Genomic DNA, 26,945 nt, shown 5'->3' on the forward strand with positions numbered 1-26,945 from the left:
ACTTCGTCTTCAAGACAGAGAGGTGCCTTTGGTACAAGTCATTTGAATACTTAAAAAAAAAGTTTTGCAAATACTGTAAGGTCAACGATACACATCAGGCACACCAGCTTCCTGACACTGCTTCCAGAAGGGATAAAGCAGTAAGTGTGGTGAGGCCACCACAGGCAGGAGCTGTAGGCAATGAGAATTAGCAGATGGGGAGCAGAAGCCTTAGCAGATCACCTACCTGGTCATGCACTATTACTAAAATTTCACCATCTACCAAAGGTGGAAAACAGGATGGAAGGAGAAAGAGACAGCTGTTTGTTTTTTCATTTTGCTTGCAGAAAGAAGAGGAAAAGGACTTATGATTATCTTATTGTCACGAATGACCATAGAGTTCATGTCCCAGTTTGGTGTATGGGACTTGCGTTAATCCATAGGGTTCATTCTAGAACCTTGCATTCTAGACCAGGACTCCCAGACTTGCTTGCACCGCTACCACCATCTACCATAGCAGCAGTAGAGGTTCTGCTAGTGATGACAGCAGCAGCTCCTGACTTCCTGTTGAGCCAAAAAGCAAACACAGGACAAAGTGTGTTTCCAGCTTCATCCTTCAGTTGGACTAGACAAAGATTGGGGGATGCCTGACCCCAGTTCTCTGACCCTCAAGCTAATGCCAAGCTTTTGTGCTGAATTTCAAATCAGTGTATTTGTCCTCCCCACAACAAGCTTGAAATAAAGTGTCGAGAAACTTGACAAAGTCTTCCACTTTTAAAGACCTGTAGCCTGCCACCTCCCTGTAAAATGACATACAGGTTCTCTTCGTCAACCAAGTGCTTCAGGCACTATCTAAATCTGCAACACCATGAGTGCCCAGAGTGGTGAACAAGCTGTACAGCTTTGGACACAGTATCTCAAGCAGGATAGGAACCAACCGGAGAAAGTCAAGAAAAGATTAGTAGATCCAAGAAGCAGGACTCCCAAAGGAAGACTAAACTAGCAAGGACTTCTGAACCAAAAAAGGAAGACAGGATTTCTCCGATACGTTAAAGGCCATTTTAAGAAGGAAGACAATAGGTCTGTTCTCCCTATCTTTGGAGACAGGAAAAGCAAAGCGCTTAAGTGCAGCAAGGCATGTGGACATATAGTAATATTGTCTAATAGTAAGATAAAGAACCACAAGGGATGGACCAGATAAGGAGGTTGTGGAGTCCCCATTATTTAAGGCACTTAAGAATATGTTAAGCAGACATCCAACATAAATACTGGTGATCCCACTCTAGGGCAAAGGGAAGACTGAATGATATGATCTCTGGAGGACTCTTCTAATACTCTTTTCTGAGACTTTGAGGAGTATAAGCACATGCAAGCAGGCTGCTAATGCAAGGTGTATATCTACACGATTCATCTAGCAGAGCTGCCTAGTCTTCTCAGGAAACCTCCTACTTACCTGTCATAGAACCCTACACTCATACACCTGCCATTCCAAAAACACCCATTCTAGCCCATCCATCTCCTTCACACCCACAAAGCTCTTGGCTTGGAGTTATAAGTGACACAATGATGATTGATTCTCAATAAGTGATGCAAAAGGTGAAAGATCTAGTAAGTGAGCCTGGAGCCAAGCACCCAAAAATGACAAAAGCAGACATCAGGCAGATTAGAAACCACATGGAGAAACCACAGCCGGAGCCAGCAACTTAGCAGTTACAAAACCAGCAGTGTTGGGTCCTGAAGCATCAACCACGGGCTGAATATCACTCGAAAATACCCCACAGATCATCAACAGAATATGATTTCAGAACCTGCAGAACACAATACTGTTATGAAGGCGTTCCCAAGAAGGAATCATTTTTCAGAACCTTAGATTCATCTCTCCCATTTAGAATGCTTCAGTCTTTTTCCATTGACATCACGGAGTGTTTTGATTCTTAATAGTAGCAACTAAGATTTTATCCTGGAGAAAATTCATCACTCTCCTGTGCTAAGGAAGAGCACAAAATTTGGAGAACTGGCTTTGGCATTGGTGATTATCCACTCAGACAAAGAGCAAGTAGCTTGTTCATATTTTACTTATTTATCTGGATCTTTTTAAAACAAATCTATGTTTACCATTTTCCAAAAGTCCATTATCATAACGAATGCTATACATATCCCCATAGGAGCCTTTTTCAGGCTCCTTTGGATGTGGTACATCTTGAAGTGTAAAATACACAAATTTAATAGAGAAAACCTCTCCGGGATGGCCTATAAAGATCAAGCAAACCTACATCAAGTGCAGTGGTGGGTACTGATGACAACCCATTTCAAAGATAAAAAAAAAATATTACTCATTTCTACTGCCAAGGTATCCTATTCCTCTGACTACTGAAAACACAATAAAACTAGTGCACTGACTCAATGACAAACGCTAGTTTCATAATTAGGGTGGAGCATGCAAGCAACTATAAAGGTTGCTCCAATCTGAGACTCTCACTTCTGCTGGATGCATTTGAAAGCTCTGGATTTTGAGTGAGGTAAGCATAACTTAAACATATCGGGTGTTTCAAATCCTTGAACCTAACTTAGATTACCTTTTTCCTTGGGAGAGTTGGTCCAGTTTTACAGGAAAAAAAAAAACCAAACAAAAACAAAACCACAAGAATCTCTTTTCATCTAGGTTAAGTATTAACCATTTCACATGGTTAGTAAACCAATGAACTGTGTCAGATGTATTTCAAATTCTGATGCACAGGATTGTTATTGTCTGCTTTGTTTGCAGTCATTCTTCAAGACAACATCTGAGAAACATGGAACATTTACTCAATGATAACCTTCTGAAGTATTTTACCCAGTATGCTTTAATGGAGGGTAGCACCAGTGCACTGTCCATTGGTGGGCTGAAAAATCTACTTCAGAATCAATTTGCACAGTATCTGAAGGTAAGTTTCACTCTTCTTATATTCACTGTGCTTCCTATGAAATGGATAGGAAAAAGGAAATACAGGCAATGATGTTGCAAGGCAGATTATTGTGCCCAAATGGTTTCCCTGACTACATAAATAATCCTTAAATAAGGGTTGGCTTATAAAATTTCATTCACATTAATGAACAGTAGAGCCAAACAGATATCTGAGTAGGGAGTTTGTAACAAAGCCCTATGAAATAAAATGCAAAAATCTAAGGAGCTGCTTTGTTCAGGGTTTTTTTATGTAAGCCAAATTTCATCTGAGTCTTATAAAATATTTTTTGTTTCAGTCTAAATAATAAATCTTGAATCTAGAAAATATATAGAAAAATCTATAAACCAAGTAAATCAGTAGGACAAATTTAAAGGTAAGAGACATGAGACAATTTCTCTCTCAATTAAGTTCCCACCATCACAAAATAAAAGGTTTGCCATTCCAGAAAGATGCCAAGTAAAGAAAAGACATGCCACCAAGCTAGAGAGAGAAATACCCATTTCCTGTAGCTGGAAAAAATCTAGGTTCTGATTTCATATATATTCTCTGTCAGACCTTTCCTGAACTGCATTAGGACAAAATTTAGATTCTTTTGCTAGACAAATCCTTAAATACTGTGTTTTGGATAGCTGACAAAAGCAATTTTTGCTAAAGGTCTGAAAGAAGTTGCACCTCAACAGAAAAATCCAGTATTTTGCGAAATATGGTAACCCAATTTAGTCATTTCATTAACATGAAGTGGCTAATTAAAAAAAAAAACAAAAAAAACCAAAAAACCCAAAGGTTTTTTCCCTTAAAAACATGTCAGAAATGAACTGCCAAAAATTAATAGGAAGTGTAATGGCAAATTCAGAAATATAACACTTTTTATATATATTAGCTGTAGACAATTTAGCACCATACCCATTTTCACAGATATGTGGAAATGGAAGGGCTCAGGAAAAGCAATACTCATGTTTTCTATCTGGATAACAGACATTTTCAAGCATCTACTCTTCGCAGAAATATATGGCATCATAATAAATCAACACAAAAGCACAACAGGACATTACAAAACATATACAGACATAAAGTATGAAGAAAGAAAACATTTTTAAAATTTAAATTACAAATCAAAACTGTTTTTATATTATTTAACTAGCCTGATCAGGGATGTTATCAGAATACTCACTGCATCAGGATGTTACATGCATACTTACCAGACACAACAAATAAAAGGAGCCAATAATCTAAACCGGAATTAATACATTAGCAAGAAATTTTCAACAATGAACACAGTATTTCTAGTAAAGAAGGGAAAAGGGGAGGGAAAGAGACTCTCAGGTCCTGGTCCAAAGCCTAATGAAAGTAGCAACATGTTTTCAAAAAGCGCATGCAGGACCCAAATTAGTATCTAATAGATCAGTGAGTGGTATGCATATCAATTTTTATTGGTGGCTATGTCCATGCTGCAGCTATTCCACCTGCTCCATTTCCTAAATTCCAAATTTACGCATAAGACTGAAGTAACCTGAGTAATAGTTGATACTTCTCAAATGGTTATCATATCTTTGTTAACATTTTTGGCAGGCAATAGCAAGCACTGTATTTCTAGTTTAACCAGTAAAACTGGTAAATACAACACTACCAGTAACATCTTCAAGTTACACTGACTGCTATTGACTGCATCACTTCTTGGCAATATTCCTCATAGGAAAATAGTTGTGGCAATCTATTTATTTCATTCTCTTTTTTTGTTGTTTTTTGTTTTCTTTTTTTTTCCCTATAAAACCAGGATACATTCTCTCTTGATAACGTTATTAAATCGTTGGACAAAAATAATGACGGAAGTGTCAGCTTTGATGAGTTTGTGATGCTTGTAAAAAAGATAACTGGTACAGAATAGTAAGGCACCTGCAAGAATGAATATCACTGCTTTGAAGGAGAAGAGCCTGGTGTTCGCGTACATTATATGGACACCTAAACCCCCAGATTTGTTACAATTTTAAAACGTACAGAATAAAGATTTGACATATAACAAAGTATGTCTTGTGTTGCGTTTTCTGCACATTTGCTAGCCACACTTACCAGCTAAGCTGCCTCACAATTAGTTCAGAACCACCTGTTTCTATTTCACACTGCATTTGAGAAAGTGTCATTTAACAAACACTGCTTTACTTGAGCTATTATTTGGACCTCTAGAGCAATTCAAATCAAATGGTTTCTAAAACACACAAAAAGAAAGATGTATCATTCCATATGAGGAGTGTCCCTTAGTGTATACTACCCAATACTCCTCCCAGTTCAGTTTCATTATTCACATAAGATGACTCTTCCATATGGTAAACAGTTCAAATTTTTAAAACATGAAGTACTTATTTTCAATAACAATGCAACAATACTAAGTATGATGACTGTAACATTACACGTTCATTTTTAATTATATTTACAAAAGCAGGTACTTTTTTGTTATGACTCTTGTAAATGGGAATACATAAGTACATACAGGAACTGAGTCATTGCTGTTGCAATGAAAACATTCACTACATTTATTTGGTGCAGTTTAGGCTTTTCATTGCATGATTCCCTGTGACATATGTATTTTCACACATGTAATTCATGAGCATTATTATTTACTTTAAGAGGAAATTAGTGAAAAAGAAGAGAACTGAGAAGAATGGAAATTTTGAAGACAAGTAATTTAGGCACTAAACTTACCATAGAACTTGGAATTTTGGACTGAATTTTAACACCAACATCATCCATTATCCTGATAAATCAGTTCGATCTCAGAGTTACTTAAGGACTTAAAGGCTCAACTTAGTTGCAAAGCCCATCAAGTGCATTCAAGATCCCACACTAAAGTGGTTTCCTATCCTTGAATTTCCCCTCCATGAAATGAGGAATAATGTACTCCACACCAGTGATGCATGAATAGAAGACTTAAAAATTATGATATTTAAACATGATATGAATGTTCTAACAGGCTCCTGGGCCATTCTTTTACATGAACCCTTCAGTTGTTAAAATGTGTTATGTTTCTTGGAAGAAAAGAAAAAAAAATAATAGTATTTATTACTTTTTTCTGGTTTATGAAAAAAATTATTCTAAATTAACAATATGCTTTGATTTCAAAACTAAGTATACCCCACACACATTTGCTTACTAAGCTACGTTAGCTACCTTACACACAGAAGTAAAATCACAGAATTTTAAGAGGTGCTTTTGCATGAGTGGGACATACATTCCTTCTCATCTCTTAGACAACCTTTGAAATTTTTTAATTCAATCGAGTTACTGACATCCTGAAGAGGAAAAATGGTCATCAAGAAACAATCATGTTGTAAGAGTGCCACCTACTGGCAAAATCTATTTCTGCACAATTTCTCTAGTTACAGAAAATGCACTTATTTTACCTGGTGCAATATCTGAAGTTTCATGATCTCACACAAGGTGCAATAGGTCATAAAGAACAACAGTCACAATTAAAATTAACTTTTTTTAAATTTAAAAAACCCAACCAAACACAAAAGCACATTAGAATTATTTCTGGAAAGAGTCTTTTTTTTCTTCTAGAACAGTATTAGATGCAGTTGCAATAAAATGCACAAAGAACATAATTAAAAGGCTCACCCCAAAAAATAAATCAAAGTTTAATAGTAGAAGACGACAAGGAAAATGGAACAAAACAAATAACTCTTTTGCCATCCAGTGAATCCAGTTCATTAGCATTCACAGAGTATACAGTTTCCTTTTAAAGGGGTTAATTTTAAAATTATTACTTGCAACAGAAAACTCATCCTAAGCACTACTGTCAAGCAAATGCATTACTTTCCTGAACAGCTATCTTCCTGCAAAGAACAGTAACAATTCACCTATCATTGTCATCCAAAAGGCTAGAAAGTAAAGCAGAAAGCTTAAGAATATATAATGGCAACATGAGCTGCACATAATCAACCAAGATGACATTGAGAACTTGAGGGACTGTGATTGCTGCTCATGTACCTCCCTCATTTTCCTTACTGAAATCAAATGTGTGTTAAAGAGGAATTGAAGCCAAAACCTTAAGGTGGTGTTTTGATAGTGTAAATGGTATAGTCTGGTGAATACAGACAACTGCCATATTAGAGGTCGGGGTTTTTTTTTGCTCCAGACTACACATTTTTAATTTAAGCCTAAAAGAAAATATCTAATAGCTACTTCAAATCTCTCAAACACAGCTTATAAATCACAGCTTATTAATATTTTCAAATTCTAGGTCTCATTTCCTTTAAGTTTTCACCACATAGATATTCAGCTTTAGGAATTCTTTTTTCCCCTACGGTATTTGAAATACACAATTTTGGCCGGTTTACACTATTAAGCCATGAACGTCCATTATTTGTATGCAGAGACTACTAGTTTTTCCAAGGTATTTGAAATCTTAAACTCTACAATACTTGCAGTCATTTACACGTCAATATAATTGATATCAATATTCCCCAACACAAGCAATACAGGGTTATACATGGTTTCCCTCCTATCTAAAATTACTCATGGGTGCTTCTGCCGAACCCAGGTTGAGCAACATTGCTATAATGATAATCAGCAGAAACAGACAAACAACTAAAATGAAACAGATACTCAGCATTGCAGGCAACTCTCTACATTTGAACATTCAGTTGTACATTCGTCATGGTTCAAAACAGAACAAGTCATAATTGCCTCATCACATAAAAACCTTTTACAATGCTCAAAACTTTTTACTAATAAGACAATGGTCTTCTATAGTACAATAACTTGTGTTATTTTAATTGAGACAGTTGCCAGTAATATCATTTCTTATTATTTCAGCCACCTGTTTTTTTCCTTTGGAAGCCTAATTCTGAGTTACATGATTACTTGACGATGTCATTTTTTATTTCTAATAAAAAAAGTTCAAATTTCCATAGATGCAGAGAAAAGGGAAGCAAAGTAGGCCAAGATATTTTATATGTACTTTACAAGAAGCTATCAACTTTGGTGAGTACAGTTCCAGGTATTCGAATGCTTAGCAAATTCAGAAGGGATGTAAGTAGCTGCATATTTTACAGTTGTCCCCCAGTTCCCCTGCCAAGCTATATTATTGAACTTTTTCCTTTTTTCCTTTTTCTTAAAAATAAGAGAAAACACAGCTACTGCCTCACCAGTGCCCTTCTTCTCCCTCTTCAGTTTCCAAAGGAGCAGGAAACGAAAGAAAAATACACTGCTTTGCTCCTAGGTTAGCACTCATTTGAGCCACTCAGTGACATCACAAGGTATTATCAGTACTGATACGGTGTTTCCAATTAACTTTCTTGGATAATGAAACATCTGCATCAGTTTGGTAGTTCACAAGCTTTACTAATCTGCTTCTCATCCAATCGTTTTTATTGATTTGTTATTATATAGAATATCTAAACAGTTTTTAGCACAAGATGGACTCTGCTAAGACAGATTATTTAGTAGTTATAATTATTGATAGTGCAAATTTCCCCCGTGGAATGATTTACATCTGTTTCTTGCCCAGAACTGAGATGTCAAAGATCAGATTAAAACGCTGAAATATGACTGGTAATAACTAATTTCAGAACCTTAATGTAGCTCAGAACAAAAGAATATCCATTATATGTACTGCAAACATACTGCTTCAATTGTAAACACTGTATTAATCTTCTATGACACATACATTCACTCCATTATTTTCTTAATTTTATGTCCACATAATTTTCTCTTTCACACATATACTTTACTTGCCCTTGAATGCAAACTGCAAATCACTCAGTTAATTACTTGTGGAATAAAATTTTGTCCTAGATATATTGTACTAATACACACTAGCTTTTCTGTAATAGAAGAAACTGCCAGTAGGGCTGCAGCAGACAAGCATCCGTGTTCCTGCCTTTAGCCAAGTGTGGAGCTCTGCATTGGAGCTACTGTAAACAACCCTTAGAATAATGGAGAGAAACCTGCAGTTCCAAAGAGTGACTCATCCCTCCTGATGATCTGACTGCATCCTGAAAAGGTACCTGAGGTGACTAGCTGAAATGCAGTCATGAGAAGTTAAATAAAACTGGCACTAAAAAGCCCTAGAAATAAAGATGCCCCAGAATCAGTCTTCTGTACTATCCCTCTTGCTTCCTAAAAAAGTTACAATAAGCTTTCAACATCTTCCACGTTTTACAACACATTACTATTGTGAAATTGACCCCTACAGTGAAAGACTATGCCTTTGCATACATTCAAAAAGGGTGAAGGACGAGACCTCTTACGACGGCAAGCCCACAAATTTGATACCAAATGCAAAGTTTACCTCTGTTCACCCGAGGACATTTCCAAATGCCACCAAGTTTTAGCAGCAAGTGTCACACTGAAACTCTGAAGGTCTCCAATTTACCTTCAAAAGTTCAGACTATATTATCTCTCCTGTGCATATAAACAACCTTGACAAACAGGTGAAATGCTTTAAAAACCTCCAATTTGCATGCTTCAAACTAAGCAGATGTGGAGAAAAATATGTTTTACTTACAAATCCCAACAAAACTCTTTTGAAGGAAATTGATACAGAAACAGTAGGTCACTATGAGCAACCCACTTAATTTATCACTAGAACAGATGTTTACATCTTACACCAACATACTACTTTATTTCTCACACCTATTTCTGTTCTTTTTCATTTTCTTAAAAACCCTCTCTTACTGATCATTTTTTAAGTTTTACTATTATGATAATGTGATACCATACTCTCCTGAACTAGGAGATACCTGGAAGAAGTCCACTCTAAAATCCGACCATTGGCATATGATATAGAGCCCTGTCATATCCACAGCATTGAAATTTTTCTCAAAAGGAGGACTGTGAGATGCATGGGGGAGGATGGTATAGTGGTTATTTATACTATTATATAAAGGAAAGACAAGAATTTTTCAACAGCTTTCCATATAATCCTTTTTATATAAATTTTTATTTTTATAATAGCTTTGTGCTACACTTTTATATTTTGTTCTCTAGTAAAGCCAACCTAAACATTGTTTTCTACTCCCAGCATCAGTCTACGGCCAAGGAATCTATTAGAAAAATTACAAAAATAAAAGCTAAGGCAAATCACAGAAGCGAGCAGGTGAAGGCAAGGGACTATTAAAAGAGAAAACCTTCATAAACAATACTGAATAGGGACAGCGGACACCTCTTCATGTCCTACCATGTAAAAATATAGATAGATCTTAACCTACACAGAGGTAACTCCCTTTTTAACAAAAGATGTATGTTCACACAACATATGCAGGAAAAAAAAAAAATCAGTACTTACAACAGGGTTTTTTGTGTCTGGGTCAAATTCTGTAGAATTTGCATCTGAAACAGAAGTTCAAAACAAACACAGTACATTTCCATCATTCTACATGCACAACAAACTCATCATAACAGTTCTGTGGCATTTTCGGGCTTGCCTGCTTTTAAGCTACAATCTTATATGTTGAAACACATACTGCACCACTTTTGAAGCTACCGCAGGAAGCGTATGACCTCAGTCACACACACTCCTTTCCTATTTCCCAGAACTTCTTCCTCTCAGCTCTTAGTGGAAGAAATTCATTCAATAGTAGTAGTATTGCAGTAGTAGTATGAAGAGATTTAGCTCACCAGTGAATTGTGGCTATGGTTTGGCTACTCCAACTAATGAAAGCAAGTGAGAAAACCACTTCCCACTTTTAACTCCTGACCACCTGCACACTCCAGAGACTACAGAGGTGAACTGTAAGCATACTTTCTCCTACACTGGTTAGATCAAGAGGCAGGTTTCAAGCAATCTGCATAATAAGAGTGCCTACTCCCTCGTACAGAAAGGTAGCACAGGGTGCTTAGCTGAAAATGATCACGTTGCAAGAGCTAAATGCCTAATGATCATAGGATCCATACAATAGTTGTAATAACAGATATACCTTTCACACATAGAACAAAATTTCTTCTAAGCAAATCTTATTCACACTAGCATACTGATCTCACCTTTCCAATTCAAACAGTTTCTTGCAAATTCCACAACTGCTAACTGCATTCCCAGGCAAACTCCTAGAAGAGAAAACAAAACCCCCAGGATTTAAAAGGACAAAGAGTAGGACTGACAAAGTACTTGCTGTCCTGTCTTAAACTTGACTGCTTCGAAATCTTGGTACCCAGTGTATATACACAGAGTTACCAAAAAGCTAAAACAAAAACAGCTGCTTAATGTAAAACTCATTCTTCAAACTCTGCAAATACATGTGAGACAATTACGTGCTTTAAGCCCTTTCAAAAATTTTTTTTCTTCCTCCCATCTGTTTTACCAATAATTACTGCAAAGAAAGCCTGGGTACATCCAGATTCAAATTTTGCTTTGGCAACTAGTCAAAGTAGTAGCTTACAAAATTGTAAGAAATGTGAAGTAGGAACCAAAGCTTCAGAGGCACTTACATAAACAGCACTTCGCTTACAGGCCAGATGGGGTCTTTAGACTTTACCATAATAAATTATACCAGTATATCAACAAAAAATATTTAATACAGCAAATGTGTCCACATAGGTCCACAAACCTATGTTTTCTGCACACTGATTAATATCTATAATGAAGCTGATTTAATTACAGTGAGAAGCAACAACTCTCCACATAAAATGCAAATATAGCAAATAAAACTTCTGGAGTTGGGATAGTCTTTTTCTTCCTTCCTTATACAGCAGATGTAATATATGACTATGACCCTGGGCATTATTTACAAGGCAAATATTTACAACAGTACACTTACTTCCCTAAGATAGGATCCTTCCCTAGTGTGTGTTTGTTGTTTTGGGATTCTGGGGGGGGTTGGAGGGGGGGGTATTAATGCTATCAATTAGCTTGCTATACACCTCCAAAACACAGTAATTTCTGACTCTAATGATCTTACCAAGGAAAGGCTTTTTCTTTGTTCTTGCCCAGGAGATAGCTTGGAGTTTGCCTTCTGTTCCCCTAATTCCAAACCCTCCTGGGACCAGAATACCACTGTAATGACAGCCATATATAAAGCAACCAACATGTAGAATCAAGCCAGCAAAGGAAGTCCATACAAATTGAAGAAAGACTTTTGAGGTTATAACAAAGCAAGCACAATGCACAAAAGGCATGTTTTGTATGACCATTCAGAATACACAGAATTTAACTCTAAATTTGGAGATTTGTCTCATCTACCCAGCCCAATTCTCATCTGACCAACCTCATGCTTCACAGTGAAATTCCCACTGCTTAAATACGTATTGCTTAAATAAACTAGCTACATATTCACCGCTCTAGGATCTTAACACCAAAACTTTGTCTACTAAGTAATACTGAAGAAATTAAATCCATTTTGACAACAAACATCCCTTTACAAATATAAATTGAAACCCCAGCAATGATTCTTAAAGATGTTTGCAGAGTGCCACCAGCATTTACTAAGCTTTTATCTAACTACCTTTCACTATGATGCATGTTGACAAAGAAAAATCTTTGACAACTGACCTGCACTGTAAAGAAATCTAGCTATCCAAAAAAAAAAAGAAAAAAAAAAAAACACCAAAGAACTGCAACTTGTCTAAAGAGATTAAAGCAGAGTTTGAGTATATAGGTTGATACTATAATTTGCTATGTCTGAAGCTTGTCACCAACCATGCACATCTATCCCTTTACGTAAGTAATGAAAATTTGGATGCACTGAGAAGTGACTTGCTGAAGCATTTTTCATCACATGAAATAAATATCACGGTCTGCATTTGGAATACAGCATATCCGATGCCACTTACTCTGCTTTGCACAGTTTGTGCCATGCCTGGTGATATTTCACTGAGTTCTCCGCTTCCATAGAACATTCAAGTTCTGTTGAATCTATGTACTAACAAAGAAAAATATGAAATAAAATATGCGATAAAATAGTCTTTTCTTCCACAAAAAGAGCAGCATACACTATAAAACCAACTTTTTAATAGCATTGAGACAAACTATTAGAGTTTCAAGTGAATTTCCCAATAAACTGGTAACAACTTCACTGAAGACCCAATATTTGCTCTGAAGAGCCAGTATTTGCTCTAGTTGCAGCAATCCATGCCCCTTTCTTTGCACATAGCTCCAAAGTGCTGCCTGCCTCCAGTCCTCATTTTGCTATCCTCCAGGTAAGCAGACTTGCTAGAATGCTTCATAACTGTGTACCCAGGTTTTATTCCAATGGAAACCAGGGCACCAATCATGGGGTGGTGCTGACCTCATCCTGACATCCAAATGAGATATGACCAGGGTGTTCACCTTCCTAGCTTTTGGGTGCCACAGTTTATCTAATCTTATCATAAGACTGGATAAACCTCCATTGCCTAGCCTGTGAGAAAGGCATTCCTGGGGACTGTCATGAAAGCATCAACTGTAGAGAGGGAGGCAGACTCATTATCTATGTCCTACTAGAAATACTGCATTAGAATCTCTACTACCATTAATAAGCATGGCTCCTGAGGTACCACTAGAGCAAATGAGTGAGGCAGCTATGTACTACACTGGGGACACAAAAGAACAGAGTTTGATTCTTGGTTTTGTCAGTCTTTTCCTCAGAATAACATAATTAATAGCATCCTGCTATAGAGTCCATCCCCCATAAAAATGAGATCATCTGAAATGACAAAACTCATTTGTGTGCAGAGAAAAGAAACCGACAAGAAGATTGCTGAAAGTTTTCCAGATAGGACCGTCTTCCAGCAGACATTTTCTACTTTTTCCATGCTCCAGAAGGCATCAAAAATACAACAGAAGAATAACTACTTACGAACGTTATTCTATACTAGTGGAATACTACAGGATCAACTAGAAGAACACTTTATCATGCTGGGAGGTTGGAAAGAGAAACTAATTACAGCTGAAGTTAATTGTGGTTTCCTTGCCAAACATATTGAGCCAGCACATTTATCACTTCAAACAGCATCAACATTTCATCATTCAGATATGTGGTGGATACCACATACAATATTAAGTAGTTCCTTCAGAACACAGGATTATGCGGAGAGCCTTTGGACAAAAACACTAAAAAGGAAGTTAGCACATGCAGGGAAGTACAGTAGAGGCCCTTGTCCGTTAACGTTTCTGGTGGGTGGACCCTGGCTGGACGCCAGGTGCCCACCAAAGCCACTCTATCACTCCCCCCCTCAGCAGGACAGAGGAGAGAAAATATAACAAAAGGCTTGTGGGTCAAGATAAGGACAGGGAGAGAACTCTCAACCAATTACCATCACAGGCAAAACAGACTCGACTTGGGGAAAATTAGTTTAATTTATTGCCAATCAAACCAGAGTAGGGTAATGAGAAATAAAACCAAATCTTAAAACACCTTCCCCCCACCCCTCCCTTCTTCCCACACACAGCTTCACTCCCAAATTCTCTACCTATCCCCCACAGCAGCGCAGGGGGACGGGGAATGGGAGTTACAATCACTTCATCACACGTCTCTACTGCTTCATCCTCTTCAGGGGCAGGACTCATCACACTCTTCCCCTGCTCCACTGTGGGGTCTCTCCCACAGGAGACAGCTCTCCACAAACTTCTCCAACATGAGTCCTTCCCACGGGCTGCAGTTCTTCACGAACTGCTCCAGCGTGGGTCCCTTCCACGGGCTCCATAATCTTCCCAAGAAATGAGATGAAGCTGACCACCTGCCATCTCCCCAGATCCTCCTTTTTGCTCTTTCTGAAGATTGGTGCGATATTTGCCTTTTCTACTCATAGAATCGTTTAGGTTGGAAAAGACGTTGAAGATCATCAGTCCAACCATTAACCTAGCACTGCCAAGTCCACCACTAAACCATGTCCCTCAGCACCACATCTACGTGTCTTTTAAATACCTCCAGGGATGGTGACTCAACCACTTCCCTGGGCAGCCTGTTCCAATGCTTGACAACCCTTTCAGTGAATAAATTTTTTCTAATATGCACTCTAAACCTCTCCTGTCGCAACTTGAGGCCATTTCCTCTCGTCCTATCACTAGTTACTTGATAGAAGAGACCAGCACCCACCTCGCTACACCCTCCTTTCAGGTAGTTGTAGAGAGCGATAAGGTCTCCCCTCAGCCTCCTCTTCTCCAGACTGAACAACCCCAGTTCCCTCAGCCGCTCCTCATCAGACTTGTGCTCCAGGCCCCTCACCAGCTCGGTTGCCCTTCTCTGGACACGCTCCAGCACCTCCATGTCTTTCCTGCAGTGAGGGGCCCAAAACTGAACACAGGACTCGAGGGGCGGCCTCACCAGTGCCCAGTACAGGGGGACGATCACCTCCCTGCTCCTGCTGGCCACACCATTTCTGATACAGGCCAGGATGCCGTTGGCCTTCTTGGCCACCTGGGCACACTGCTGGCTCATCTTCAGCCGGCTGTCAGCCAACACCTCCAGGTCCTTTTCTGCTGGGCAGCTTTCCAGCCCCTCTTCCCCAAGCCCGTAGCGTTACATGGGGTTGTTGTGACTGAAGTGCAGGATCCAGCACTTGGCCTTGTTGAACCTCATACAATTGGCCTCATCCCATCAATCCAGCCTGTCCAGATCCCTCTGTAGAGCCTTCCTACCCTCAAGCAGATCAACCCTCCCGCCCAACTTGGTGTCATCTGCAAACTTGCTGAGGGTGCACTCGATCCCCTCATCCAGATCATTGGATGAGAACAGAACTGGCCCCAGTACTGAGCCCTGGGGAACACCACTTGTGACAGCCGCCAACCGGATTTAACTCCATTCACCACCACTCTTTGGGGCTGGCCAGCCGGCCAGTTTTTTACCCAGCAAAGCACACGTCCATCCAAGCCATGAGCAGCCAGTTTCTCCAGGAGAACGCTGTGGGAAATGGTCTCAAGGGCCCGGCTGAAGTCCAGGTAGACAGCATCCACAGCCTTTCCCTCATCCACTAAGTGGGTCGCCTGGTCATAGAAGGAGATCAGGTTGGTCAGGCAGGACCTGCCTTTCATAAACCCATCCTGGCTGGGCCCGATCACCTGGTTGTCCTGTGTGTGCCGCGTGATGGCACTCAAGACGATCTGCTCCATAACCTTCCCCAGCACCGAGGTCAGACTGACAGGCCTCTGTTTCCCTGGATCCTCCTTCCGTCCCTTCTTGTAGCTGGGCGTCACGTTTGCAAACCTCCAGTCAACTGGGACCTCCCTGGTTAGCCAGGACTGCTGATAAATGATGGAAAGTGGCTTGGTGAGCACTTCTGCCAGCTCCCTCAGTACTCTTGCGTGGATCCTCTTCGGCCCACAGACTTGTGTGCGTCTAAGTGGTGTAGCCAGTCGCTAACCATTTCCCCTTGGATTATGAGGTCTTCCTTCTGCTCCCCGTCCCTGTCTTCCAGCTCAGGGGGCTGGGTACCCAGAGAACAACTGGTCTTACTATTAAAGACTAAGGCAAAGAAAGCATTAAGTACCTCACCCTCTTCCTCATCCTTTGTGACTATGTTTCTCTCTGTCCTTTATTGGATGCAGGGGTTCTCCTTAGCCCTCCTTTTGTTGCTCATGTATTTCTACGAACACTTCTTATTGCCTTTTATGGCAGTAGTAGTAAAAGTTCTAGGTGGGCTTTGGTCCTTCTAATTTTCTCCCTGCATAACCTCACAACATCCTTGTAGTCCTCCTGAGTTGCCTGCCCCTTCTTCCAAAGGTCATAAACTCCCTTTTTTTCCTGAGTTCCAGCCAAAGCTCACTGTTCAGCCAGACAGGTCTTCTTCCCCGCCGGCTCATCTTACGGCACATGGGGACGGCCTGCTCCTGCACCTTTCAGATTTCCTTCTTGAAGAATGTCCAGCCTTCCTGGACTCCTTCGCCCTTCAGGACTGCCTCCCAAGGGACTCTGTCAACCCGCTCCCTAAACAGGCCAAACTCTGCCCTCCAGAAGTCCAAGGTAGCAGTTCTGCTGACCCCCCTCCTTACTTCTCCGAGAATCGAAAACTCTATCATTTCATGGTCGCCGTGCCCAAGACAGCCTCCAACCATCACATCACCCACAAGTGCTTCTCTGCTCACAAACGACAGGTCCAGCAGGGTGCTTTCCCTAGTTGGCTCACTCACCAGCTGTGTCTGGAAGTTGTCTTCCACACCCTCCAAGAACCTCCTAGACTGTTCCCTCCCTGCTGTACTGTATTTCCAGCAAATGTCTGGCCAGTTAAAGTCCCCCACGAGAACAAGGGCTAGCGATTGTGAGACTTCTCCCAGCTGCTTGTAGAATATTTTGTCTGCCATCCTGGTTGGGCTGTCTATAACAGACTCCCACCATGATATCTGCCTTGTTGGCCTTCCCCCTGATTTTCACCCATAAACACTTCACCCCATCATCACCTCATGAGAACAAGTGAAACCTACCTTTGATAATAAATATAAATTTGCAGGTAAGGTCTGCTTTTTAATCAGATCCAGTTTCAGGGAATTACAGCATTCCTTTCAGGTAAATTTAGTTCTAAATAAAATAATGAAATCTGTAAACACTTCTTTAAAAAAAATGAGATGCTTGGCCAGTCTGTATTTATCTGCATGATTCATTTTCCAAATTCCACATGAATTAAAACTGCCTCACGTGATGGGAACTAGTAGAGTATATTCAAAGTATTCCTGAAAGCAAAAGCCAGAAATATCCTCACCATTAAATCCAGTTTGTGATTAATTGCCAGCGCAGAGTGTTCCAGAGCCTTGAAAACAGATGCATAGCAATCACTTAGTTTTGTGTACTTGCCAACGAGAGCTATGGAACACACCTTCAGCAACCTTTCGTATCTGACAAAAACAAGTTTTTTTGTTATTATACCAATTTTCACAAAGAAAACATCTTAACAGTGTTTACTTTTTCTTTATCTTCACAAAACATCTTCTAAAATCTCAAAACTGACAATGTTTTTAACCCAGACCATTCACAGGTGGTGATCAGCAGCATGCTACTGAGCCCAGTCCAGTTTGGTGACTTCACAGCAACTAAACACCTAACTTGAATTAAAACACTTCTAGAAAAAGCAGCAGGAGTTAGAATACCTGTCAGCCATTTTCTTCCATTTCATTAGAAGATCACTTGGCTGGTCATCAATAGGTAAATTTAACCTCTGTTTAAAATACTTAATGATGCCTTGCTCCTCCAACAGGATTGGTACTCGGTAAGTGGAAGAAACATCATGGATAAATATCACCTAACAAAAGAAAGCATAACATAAAAGACTTACCTAAAAATTTTTCATAGGAAACATACATTATATTTTTTGTACACTACAAGCGTTTTGTATTATACATACATACTAATGGTTAAATACTTTTCTTTTGAATGGGCAAGGCAGCACAGCTAGTATTTAAGGTTCCACTAGATCTACAAGGAAAAAGTTACCCAAAAGGTAGAAATGTGTTTCACTTCTTCATTACACCATCATACAAAAATAGCTTGTCAAGCCTATCAATACATCAGTTTTAATACAAACATCTGGCCCCACAAGCAATCATGCTTGCTAACACTTCTTTCTCCCTCTCTCACAAACTTGAATAATATTAACTGGGAAAGAACGAACACAAATGGAACCTAACAAAGCAGACCCAATGAGGTTGCGATAAAGTCTCCTAAAAGAATTTTGATAGCGGATTAGGTTATGTAATTAATTAATGAGTATAGTCCATTCAAGGACCATTTAGTTAAGAACACGTTTATAAACAGCATCCAAGCTGCTGGCAGTTAAGTTCATTGAACTTGGCTTGCACAAGACCGCAGAGTTCAGAATCCTAAGCACAAGTGTTCTTCCCTGATACACGAGAAGTAAAGGATACTCACTTAGTTATTTGTGAGTTACTTCTGTTCATCACATAAGTATGTACACACGCATGCTGCCCCATGCCTCTCTAAGTACCCATTCAACAGCAAAAAGAATAGGGTAACCACAGCCCTCTTACAGTAGCAATAAGGCTTATCCAACTCTTCTTCCAAACTTGACGGCTACCATCCTAAGGATATAACAAGAGAGAATCACTAGCTGCTCTAGGTTACAGCCGTGCTGACTATGAAGACTGTTATAATCCTGAAACAAGCTGAAGACACTGCTTTTGTTTTGGTGGTACATACATTGAAGTGAGGAGGGAAGACTCACTTGATAAAAGCAAATTAATAAAAAAAATTCCACTTAGAGTCGGTCTGTGGACAAAATAGTATGTGGTCTTCATGGACTAGTCATGACAGTCCTGGAAACCATTTCTAGGCACACAAAAGACAAGAAAATCATCAGGAGTAGTTAGCATGGATTCACTATGGGGAGGCCATACTTGACCAACTTGATAAACTTCTGTGATGAAGTGACCAGCCTGGCAGATGAGAGGAGAGCAGTGGACATTGTCTACCTGGACTTCAAGAAGGCTTTTAACACTGTCTCCTGTGAGATCCTCACAGACAACCTGTTCATGTATGGACAGGATGAGCAGACAGTGAGGAAAACTGGTGGAATGGCCAGGTCCAGAGCATGATGATCAGCAGCACAAAGTCTAGTTGAAAGTCAGTAACTAGCAGAGTACCCCAGGGGTCAATACTGGGTCCAGTCCTGTTTAACATCTCCATTAATGATCTGGATGATGAGGCAGAGCGTACCTTCAGCAAGTTTTCAGATGACACCAAAGTGGCAGGAGTGGCCAATACGCCAGAGGGTCATGCTGCCATCCTGCCAACAGGCAGGAGAAATGGGCTGACAGGAACCTCACGAAGTTCAACAAGGGGAAGTGCAAAGTCCTGCACCTGGTGAGGAACAACCCCAGGCACCAGTACGTGCTGGAGGCCACCCAGCCGTAAAGCCCCTTGGCAGAAAAGAACCTAGGTGTCCTGGTAGACACCAAGTTGAACGTGAGCCAACCAATGGTATCCTGGACTGCATTAGGAGGAGTGTTGCCAGCGGATCGAGGGAGGTGATCCTTCCCCTCTGTCCAGCACTGGTGAGGCCATACCTGGAGTACTGGGTCCAGTTCTGGGCTCCCCAGTACAAGACAGACATGGACGTACTGGAGAGAGTCCATGGCCCACAAAGGGCCAGGAAGGTGATTACAGGATGGGAACATCTCTCCTATGAGGATAGGCTGAGAGAGCTGGGACTGTTCAGCCTGAAGAAGGGAAGGCTCGGGGGTATAGGGGTAGAAAATCTCATCAATGTATAGAAATACCTGAGAGAAGGATGCAAACAAGATGGTGCCAGGCTCTTTTCAGCGGTGCCCAGTGACAGGACAAGAGGCGACGAGCACAAACTGAAACACAGGACGTTCCCTCTGAACATCAGGAAACACTTTTTCACTGTAAGAGTGACCGAGCCCTGGCACAGGTTGTCCAGGGAGGTTGTGGAGTCTCCATCCTTGGAGATATTCAAAAGCTGCCTGAATAATGGTCCTGGGCAACTGGTTCTAAGTGACCCTGCTTGAGCAGGGGAGCTGGACCAGATGACCTCCCTTCCAACCTCAACTATTCTGTGATTCTACAACAGCAAATAAATGGGAAAGGTGGACTGAAAAGACTGATCTCCTTGAGACTGTAAACCACTGTTCTAGACACAAAATAAACTGTAGCTGCTTCTCTACTAGCATTGCACATAGCTCCAGGAAGAAGACTGATGATGCATCCAATCCTTCAGTTCACGAGAAATCCAGGATCATTCTAGGGAATATATAGACACGCGGCCAGTGTCTTCTGAAATCCAGAAGTGGTTCATTAATTTTAAGACGAATACACTTATGAAAAGGAGAAAAAAAAAGAAAAAAAGAAAAAAAAGGCAGATGCAACACAGTATAGCACCTAGCAGCATCCCAGTTGAGTCCACTGGGTCTAACCGCCCGGGTCACACCTATATTACACAATGCAGTGCTGCAGATAGACATTTGAGCTATCCAGAACAGTACAAAAAGACTGCAGCACTCTGCCTGGGATCATATACTCAGCTTCTCATGAAAGCTGTAACTGCTAAAACTATTGAGCTTCTACCCTAAAAGGCAGAACTTTAAGAAGAAAAACAAACAAACAAACAAAAAAAAACCAGTGCCATGAAGATACTTCCCTCCCTGCCAGGGAGCTCTTAGGGAAGTTCAGTTACACATGGGACTCTTGGTCCAGTTAGACTGGCATAATAACTGCAGTTGGAATCTGAGTATATGCTTACACATGGCCTGATACTGCCAGAAAAGCACACAACGTTTTTGTTTGACTGAACTTCCAGTTGTCTCTCTCTGGCTGGAGAGGAATTACAAAAGCATTTCTGAAGGATTTTCCAGAAGCTAGTTCAAGGGTGTTTTCTCCCACAGACAGTAAGATGGAAGGATGGGAGGGGAGGGAGCAGGGAGTAATGGCCACACTGCTCTCTATATCCTTATCTGGAATCTTACTATAAAAAGCTTTTTCTTACACACCTGCAGAGAGGTCACCACTGATACCTATTTGAAATACAGCATAAGTGTTGGCATCTATTATCCCTTTAGTATTATACATTACATTGAAGAGTAAAATGCTCTCACTTGCAAAAATTTTATTAAAGAGCATTTGATTTCTCAAAATTAGTATTTGAATAACAATTCATCACAAACTATTAAGGCCAAAATCACACATGAATTATAAAAGGATATATAACTACACAGTAGATGTTCTATGCATGTTAAAGGGCATGAATAGCCTATTCCATGTCATCACAGAAAGAGCGTTCATGTGGCTATGATGATCTATGGACATAAGCAAAACCCCTAGCTTTAACTACACTCTGTTCATCCATTATTATAACCACCTGAGATGATTTATGGACAATAACCAATGACAGCTTGAAACTGCACAGTTTTCACAACTATGTATAGCAATTAATCATGCACTCAAAATCAGTTCCTTTTATTAACTTTTTACATAACATGCATTTAAATTGTTAATGACCATTTGACATAAAATTTAACATATGAACTCCCAATATTTTTGAAGTGTTATAGTGTACATGACAGCAAGATAAAAATTGTAAAAACAATTACATGTTAATGAAACAGTCTGAAGTTGAAAACAGAAATGCACAGAAATATTTGTATGCTTTCCCACACGTTTAAATAATGACAAAATATTAAAGTACTGACCTGCTCAGGCTCCACATGGCAAAACATGGAAATCTTTTCCTTCACTGCCATTTCTATAGGTTTTGCACTTCTGCAGACAATCTGTCATAACAGAAGGAAAAATCTCAAATATTTACTAGGCAAACCAATACAAAATCCTCAGTACTGTTCATGGAGAGATTAATCTCCTTTGGAAACAGCACAAACAAATGTGCCTTTACTTCTCTTCCCCTCTTTTGGAGTTCTAGAATTATCTCATAGCTCACAAATACCTGCTAGCAAGGCAGAAGTAAATCAGTTCCCTGCCCATACTGACCCACTTTTATTAATCTTTCTTTGGCATTCTCTGTAATACTGCTTCCTCACGTTCTCCTTTCTTGTAGCTACTATTGTAATACTCTTTACCTAAAGTCTAGCAGCTCTCTAAGTATGAATAATATGATGAATCAAAAGAAATAGTGACTTTATCAGCTAAATTTAGAGCAATAATACTTAGCTTACATGCATGTTTTCTAGTATTTCAGTACTTCAGCACCTTTTCGTAACTCTTAATTTGCACATCATGATAAAAAGAAGGAGGCTGAATATGAGAAAACTATTGCATAATTTTGTGGGGTTTTCCTGGTGCAATTATTCTGCTATTATTTTGCTGATACATATAAAACTCGGAAATTTTAGAAAATATTGATAATTTTTACCAATAAAGAAAATAAGCATGTGTTTTGGTGTTTGTTGGAAGGAGGTTTTTTGCAGTATGTAACTTCAGTCAACTAGCTCAAAATGCAGAACTGCTCTATCAGTGTGCCTATTGATTAGACAGTTTACTACCTTAAGGTATTTTGAATCCTGAAAGTATAACAGAAACTAGGATGATCCTGTTAAAAGATTAATTCATTATTTTCCTTTTCTAGCAAATGCAACTACTTAATGCTTTAAGCCTTTTTTGTTCTGAAACTTGTAGCTGACCTTTGATCACCTTGCTAGAACGCAGCTTAGCTACACTGATGCTGATGAAGTCTAATTAACTTCCTCTACCCTTGCAAGAAATTCTAGAAACAGAAAACCAATGCCAAGTATAGAGGAAAATTAGTGCACATTCTAATAATCAAAAAATAATTATGAAACAATTTGTACATTCTATTCAATTAAGCACAACTTATACTTAAAAACTGGGTACTGTTTGAAGATATAATTCATAAACCTTGAAAATATTGTGGAATGATTAAATCCACTTTAAAAAGTGGATTAAATCCACTTTGAAATCTATGATCCATCTTGCTGAGACAAATTTAAAGTTAATGCAGTCACAGAAATCAAAAACATCAGAATCAGCATGAAAACATGAAACTACAATAACAGTGGCCGAGATGCATCTCAAAGAAACATACTACAAAGAAGATGAGGAACAATTCAACTGAATAGGGCAGCACTGACAAGTGTATAATCACTTTTCACAATGTTGTAACAGAGTCCATGAAATCTGCCGATACAGCGTATTCATTAAGCGCTTAGAGCACCCCATGGAGAACAGAAAGGCTCCTGTACATACACAGCTGAGACTGGCCCAGCATGCCACCTCAGGGAAGCCTGGGACCAGACAGTGAGGCAGCAGGTATTAAGAATAGGTCTAGGCAAGTTTAGATCAGGCAGCCTGGCAGCACAGCTTATGAAGGAAGCCCTCTTGACTTCCCCATGTGCTGTCTCGGCATTGGGCCCCTGCCCAAAAGAGCAACCATTTAAAGATTTTTTTGAAGCAGTGCCCAAGCAACTTTATAACACCATCAAGAGGCTGTGCTCAGAGTGTAACCTCTCTATGCCTTCGCGGTCAACAACAGCAATTTCAAAAAAAAAAAAAAAAAAAGAAAAAAAAAAGTACTGCACTTCTGGCAGTCCCAGAACTGCTCCAGGCAAGAACTCAATATGTGAGAAAGTGACTAGACAGTCTGTTTTCCTTTTATTATACACACACACTTAACAGGCTTTTAAAAATTAATTGGGGGGGGGGGGGGTGTCAGACACTGGCAATTATCTTAAAGGCCTTCAAAAATCACATGCAACTTTCCATATGCAGTTAGCACCTCAAAAGGGATTTAGAAATTTAGGCCCTGAAGCTTGGAATATAGAGCAGCATTGCATTAATAAAAGTCTTTCCCTCCACAAGCTGATTACAGTTACCAGGTCACAACAGTTTGAAGCTACCTAACACATCTTTCATATAACCTATTTATGAAGCCATTCATTTTGTAATTAAAAACATGCTTTTTGATAAATATAAAATGCAAGAGTTTAAAAAAAATATCAGAAAGAAGCACAACACAAAATTTAGTTGTGTGACTATGCTTTTAAGAATCACTTTTCCTTTTTGAGGATATAAATACTCTACAGAAGTAGGACTATTCTCACTACTCTTTCATTTCTGAGAAGGGCTAGGAAGCTTCTTCTCCCAGTGGACTTTATGGGAATGGAAAGTGCTCAACAACTTCCAGAATCAAGTAAGGAAAATATTCTTTAACAAGCAGCCTCACACAAAAGAGCAAAATTGTCCTTTTCTGTTCCTGAAGCAGACATAGAAACAGAGTGTGTCTTCAACTGCACCAGCTGCAGCTCAGGAAGATACAAGCATAGGTTTGAACTGGGGTTGTACTGGCATCCGAAGCTGTGCTGCCCTGGCTCCACTGCTATCAACACTTGACCAAGCAGACTAACATCAATGGCAGACAGGTATCACAAAGAGGAGCTGCAACCTACTTATGTGTCCTCTCTGCTCCCAAGGAAAAGTGCCAGGGAGGCAAACACTGCAGCCAGGGAATAAGGACATACTCATTACTAGAGCACTGGGGAGAAAGAATGGAAGGAGTTGAGCATTTATCATCTTTTGCCAACTGGCATGAGGTGAAACTTGCTGGCTTTAGGTTCACTATAGTACGTGGTGCAAGAATGGAGTGAGAGCAGCCCTGCGGAGAAGGACTTGGGGTACTTGGTGGATGAAAAGGTGGACATGACCCAGCAATGTGTGCTCGCAGCCAAGAAAGCCAACTGTATCCTGGGCTTCATCAAAAGAAGTGTGGCCAGCAGGTCCAGGGAGGTGATTTTCCCCCTCTGCTCCACTCTACTCCACTCTGGTGAGACCCCACCTGCAGTACTGCGTCCAGATCTGGGGTCCTCAGCACAGGAAAGACATGGACCTGTCAGAGCGGGTCCAGAGGAGGGACATGAAAAAATGATCAGAGGGCTGCAGCACCTCTCCTATGAAGAAAGGCTGAGAGAGTTGGGGTTGTTCAGCCTGGAGAAGAGAAGGCTCCAGGGAGACCTTACTGCAGCCTTTCAGTACATAAAGGGGGCTTATAAGAAAGATTGGGACAAACTTTTTAGCAGGGCCTATTATGATAGGACAAGGGGTATGGTTTTAAACTAAAAGAGGGTAGATTTAGAGTAGATATAAGGAAGAAATTTTTTACAATGAGGGTGGAGAAACACTGGCACAGGTTGCCCAGAGAGGTGGTAGATGCCCCATCCCTGGAAACGTTCAAGGTCAGGTTGGACGGGGCTCTGAGCAACTTGACCTAGTTGTAGATGTCACTGCTCATTGCAGGGGGGCTGGACTAGCTGACCTTTAAGGTCCCTTCCAACCCAAACTATTCTATGATTCTATGAAAGAAATTGAGAAACCTTACTTTGAAGGTTCACTCACATGTTTTATATGTCCAAACAGGAATATTTTTAAAGGCTGTACTTCAAAGGTAGGATTGCTTCATCTTAATCATGCATAAAAAGAAATTTGTGAGAGACTGTTAGAAGCCAGAAGCATTCTACATCTTCCCACAAAGCGAACTGAGACTTGAGATTATTTTTAGCAGCGCAGAATTTTTTTGCAAAGATCCCTTTAGAAGAAGAACATAGCTATAGTCCCAAGATATTGCAGAGTTAGTTGAATTAAGTTAACTTAAGAGTGAATTTGGGTAATTTGATTTCCTGTGGCTTTAGTGAACAGTGCAGCATATACTTTGCATTTCTTCTAAAATTCTTGTCTGTCATGGGAGACAAAGGCTTATTCTTTGAACACAGGTTATGCAAGGACAGTTCTAGATGACCTATTGTCGTGGTTTAACCCCAGCCAGCAACTAAGCACCACACAGCCACTCACTCACTCCCCCCCCACCCCAGCAGGATGGGGGACAGAATCAAAAATTAAAACTCATGGGTTGAGATAAAGGCAGTTTAACAGGACAGAAAGGAAGAAGATAATAATAAGAAGAATATACAAAACAAGCGATGCACAATGTAATTGCTCACCACTCGCCAACCAATGCCCAGTTAGTTCCCAAGCAGTGATCCACCCCCCCGACCAACTACCCCCAGTTTGTATACTGGGCATGACACCACATGGTGTGGAATACCCCTTTGGCCAGTTTAGGTCAGCTGTCCTGTCCCCTCCCAACTTCTTGTGCCCCTCCAGCCTTCTTGCTGGCTGTGAATGAGAAGCTGAAAAATCCTTGACTTAGTCTAAACACTATTTAGCAACAGCTGAAAACATCAGCGTGTTATCAAGATTCTTCTCATACTGAATCCAAAACACAGCACTATACCAGCTACTAGAAAGAAAATTAACTCCACACCAGCTGAAAACAGGACACTTATAAATTAAAATCTGTATTATTGACTCACCAAATCTGGAGACAAGCCCAGACCCCTCAGTGCTCGAACACTGTTCTGTGTCGGTTTTGTCTTCTGTTCACCAGTGGCATTAGGCTGGAAAGACATATTTTGAAAGCTCAAATAGCAGCTAACACCTACTAACAGAGCAGTTACAGGTTGAAAGAAAAAAGTCTTTGCAAGTAGTAATAATTGCAGGAAGTAAACATATCCAAACAGAGCCACAATATGCCAGAAATGGCACCACTGTTATTACTTAAATAAGAAATTCTTTGAAGAAACCACATGGCCCTAATTCAGGTCAGGTTTATTATGATTTTTTCTTT

The 26,945-nt window shown here is 40.0% G+C and overlaps 1 protein-coding gene across 2 annotated transcripts in view; it reads right to left on the minus strand.

Annotated features, from left to right (window-relative positions):
* Positions 1–26,945, minus strand: part of CTPS2 (CTP synthase 2) — a 76,450-nt gene that overhangs the window by 41,228 nt on the left and 8,277 nt on the right. For both annotated transcript variants that reach the window (XR_012654372.1, XM_075057227.1), the window contains exons 6-13: positions 26,632–26,715; positions 21,988–22,068; positions 17,914–18,065; positions 17,529–17,661; positions 12,690–12,778; positions 11,819–11,913; positions 10,905–10,967; positions 10,210–10,253 (exon numbers count right to left, since the gene is read on the minus strand). Coding sequence is in view for 1 of the 2 variants with exons in the window: in XM_075057227.1 (XP_074913328.1) it covers positions 10,210–10,253; positions 10,905–10,967; positions 11,819–11,913; positions 12,690–12,778; positions 17,529–17,661; positions 17,914–18,065; positions 21,988–22,068; positions 26,632–26,715 (741 nt within the window). In the remaining variant the exon portion in view is untranslated. The remainder of the gene's footprint in view (positions 1–10,209; positions 10,254–10,904; positions 10,968–11,818; positions 11,914–12,689; positions 12,779–17,528; positions 17,662–17,913; positions 18,066–21,987; positions 22,069–26,631; positions 26,716–26,945) is intronic.

This window comes from Buteo buteo, chromosome 25 (assembly GCF_964188355.1).
Source record: "Buteo buteo chromosome 25, bButBut1.hap1.1, whole genome shotgun sequence".
Taxonomy (NCBI): Eukaryota; Metazoa; Chordata; class Aves; order Accipitriformes; family Accipitridae; genus Buteo; species Buteo buteo.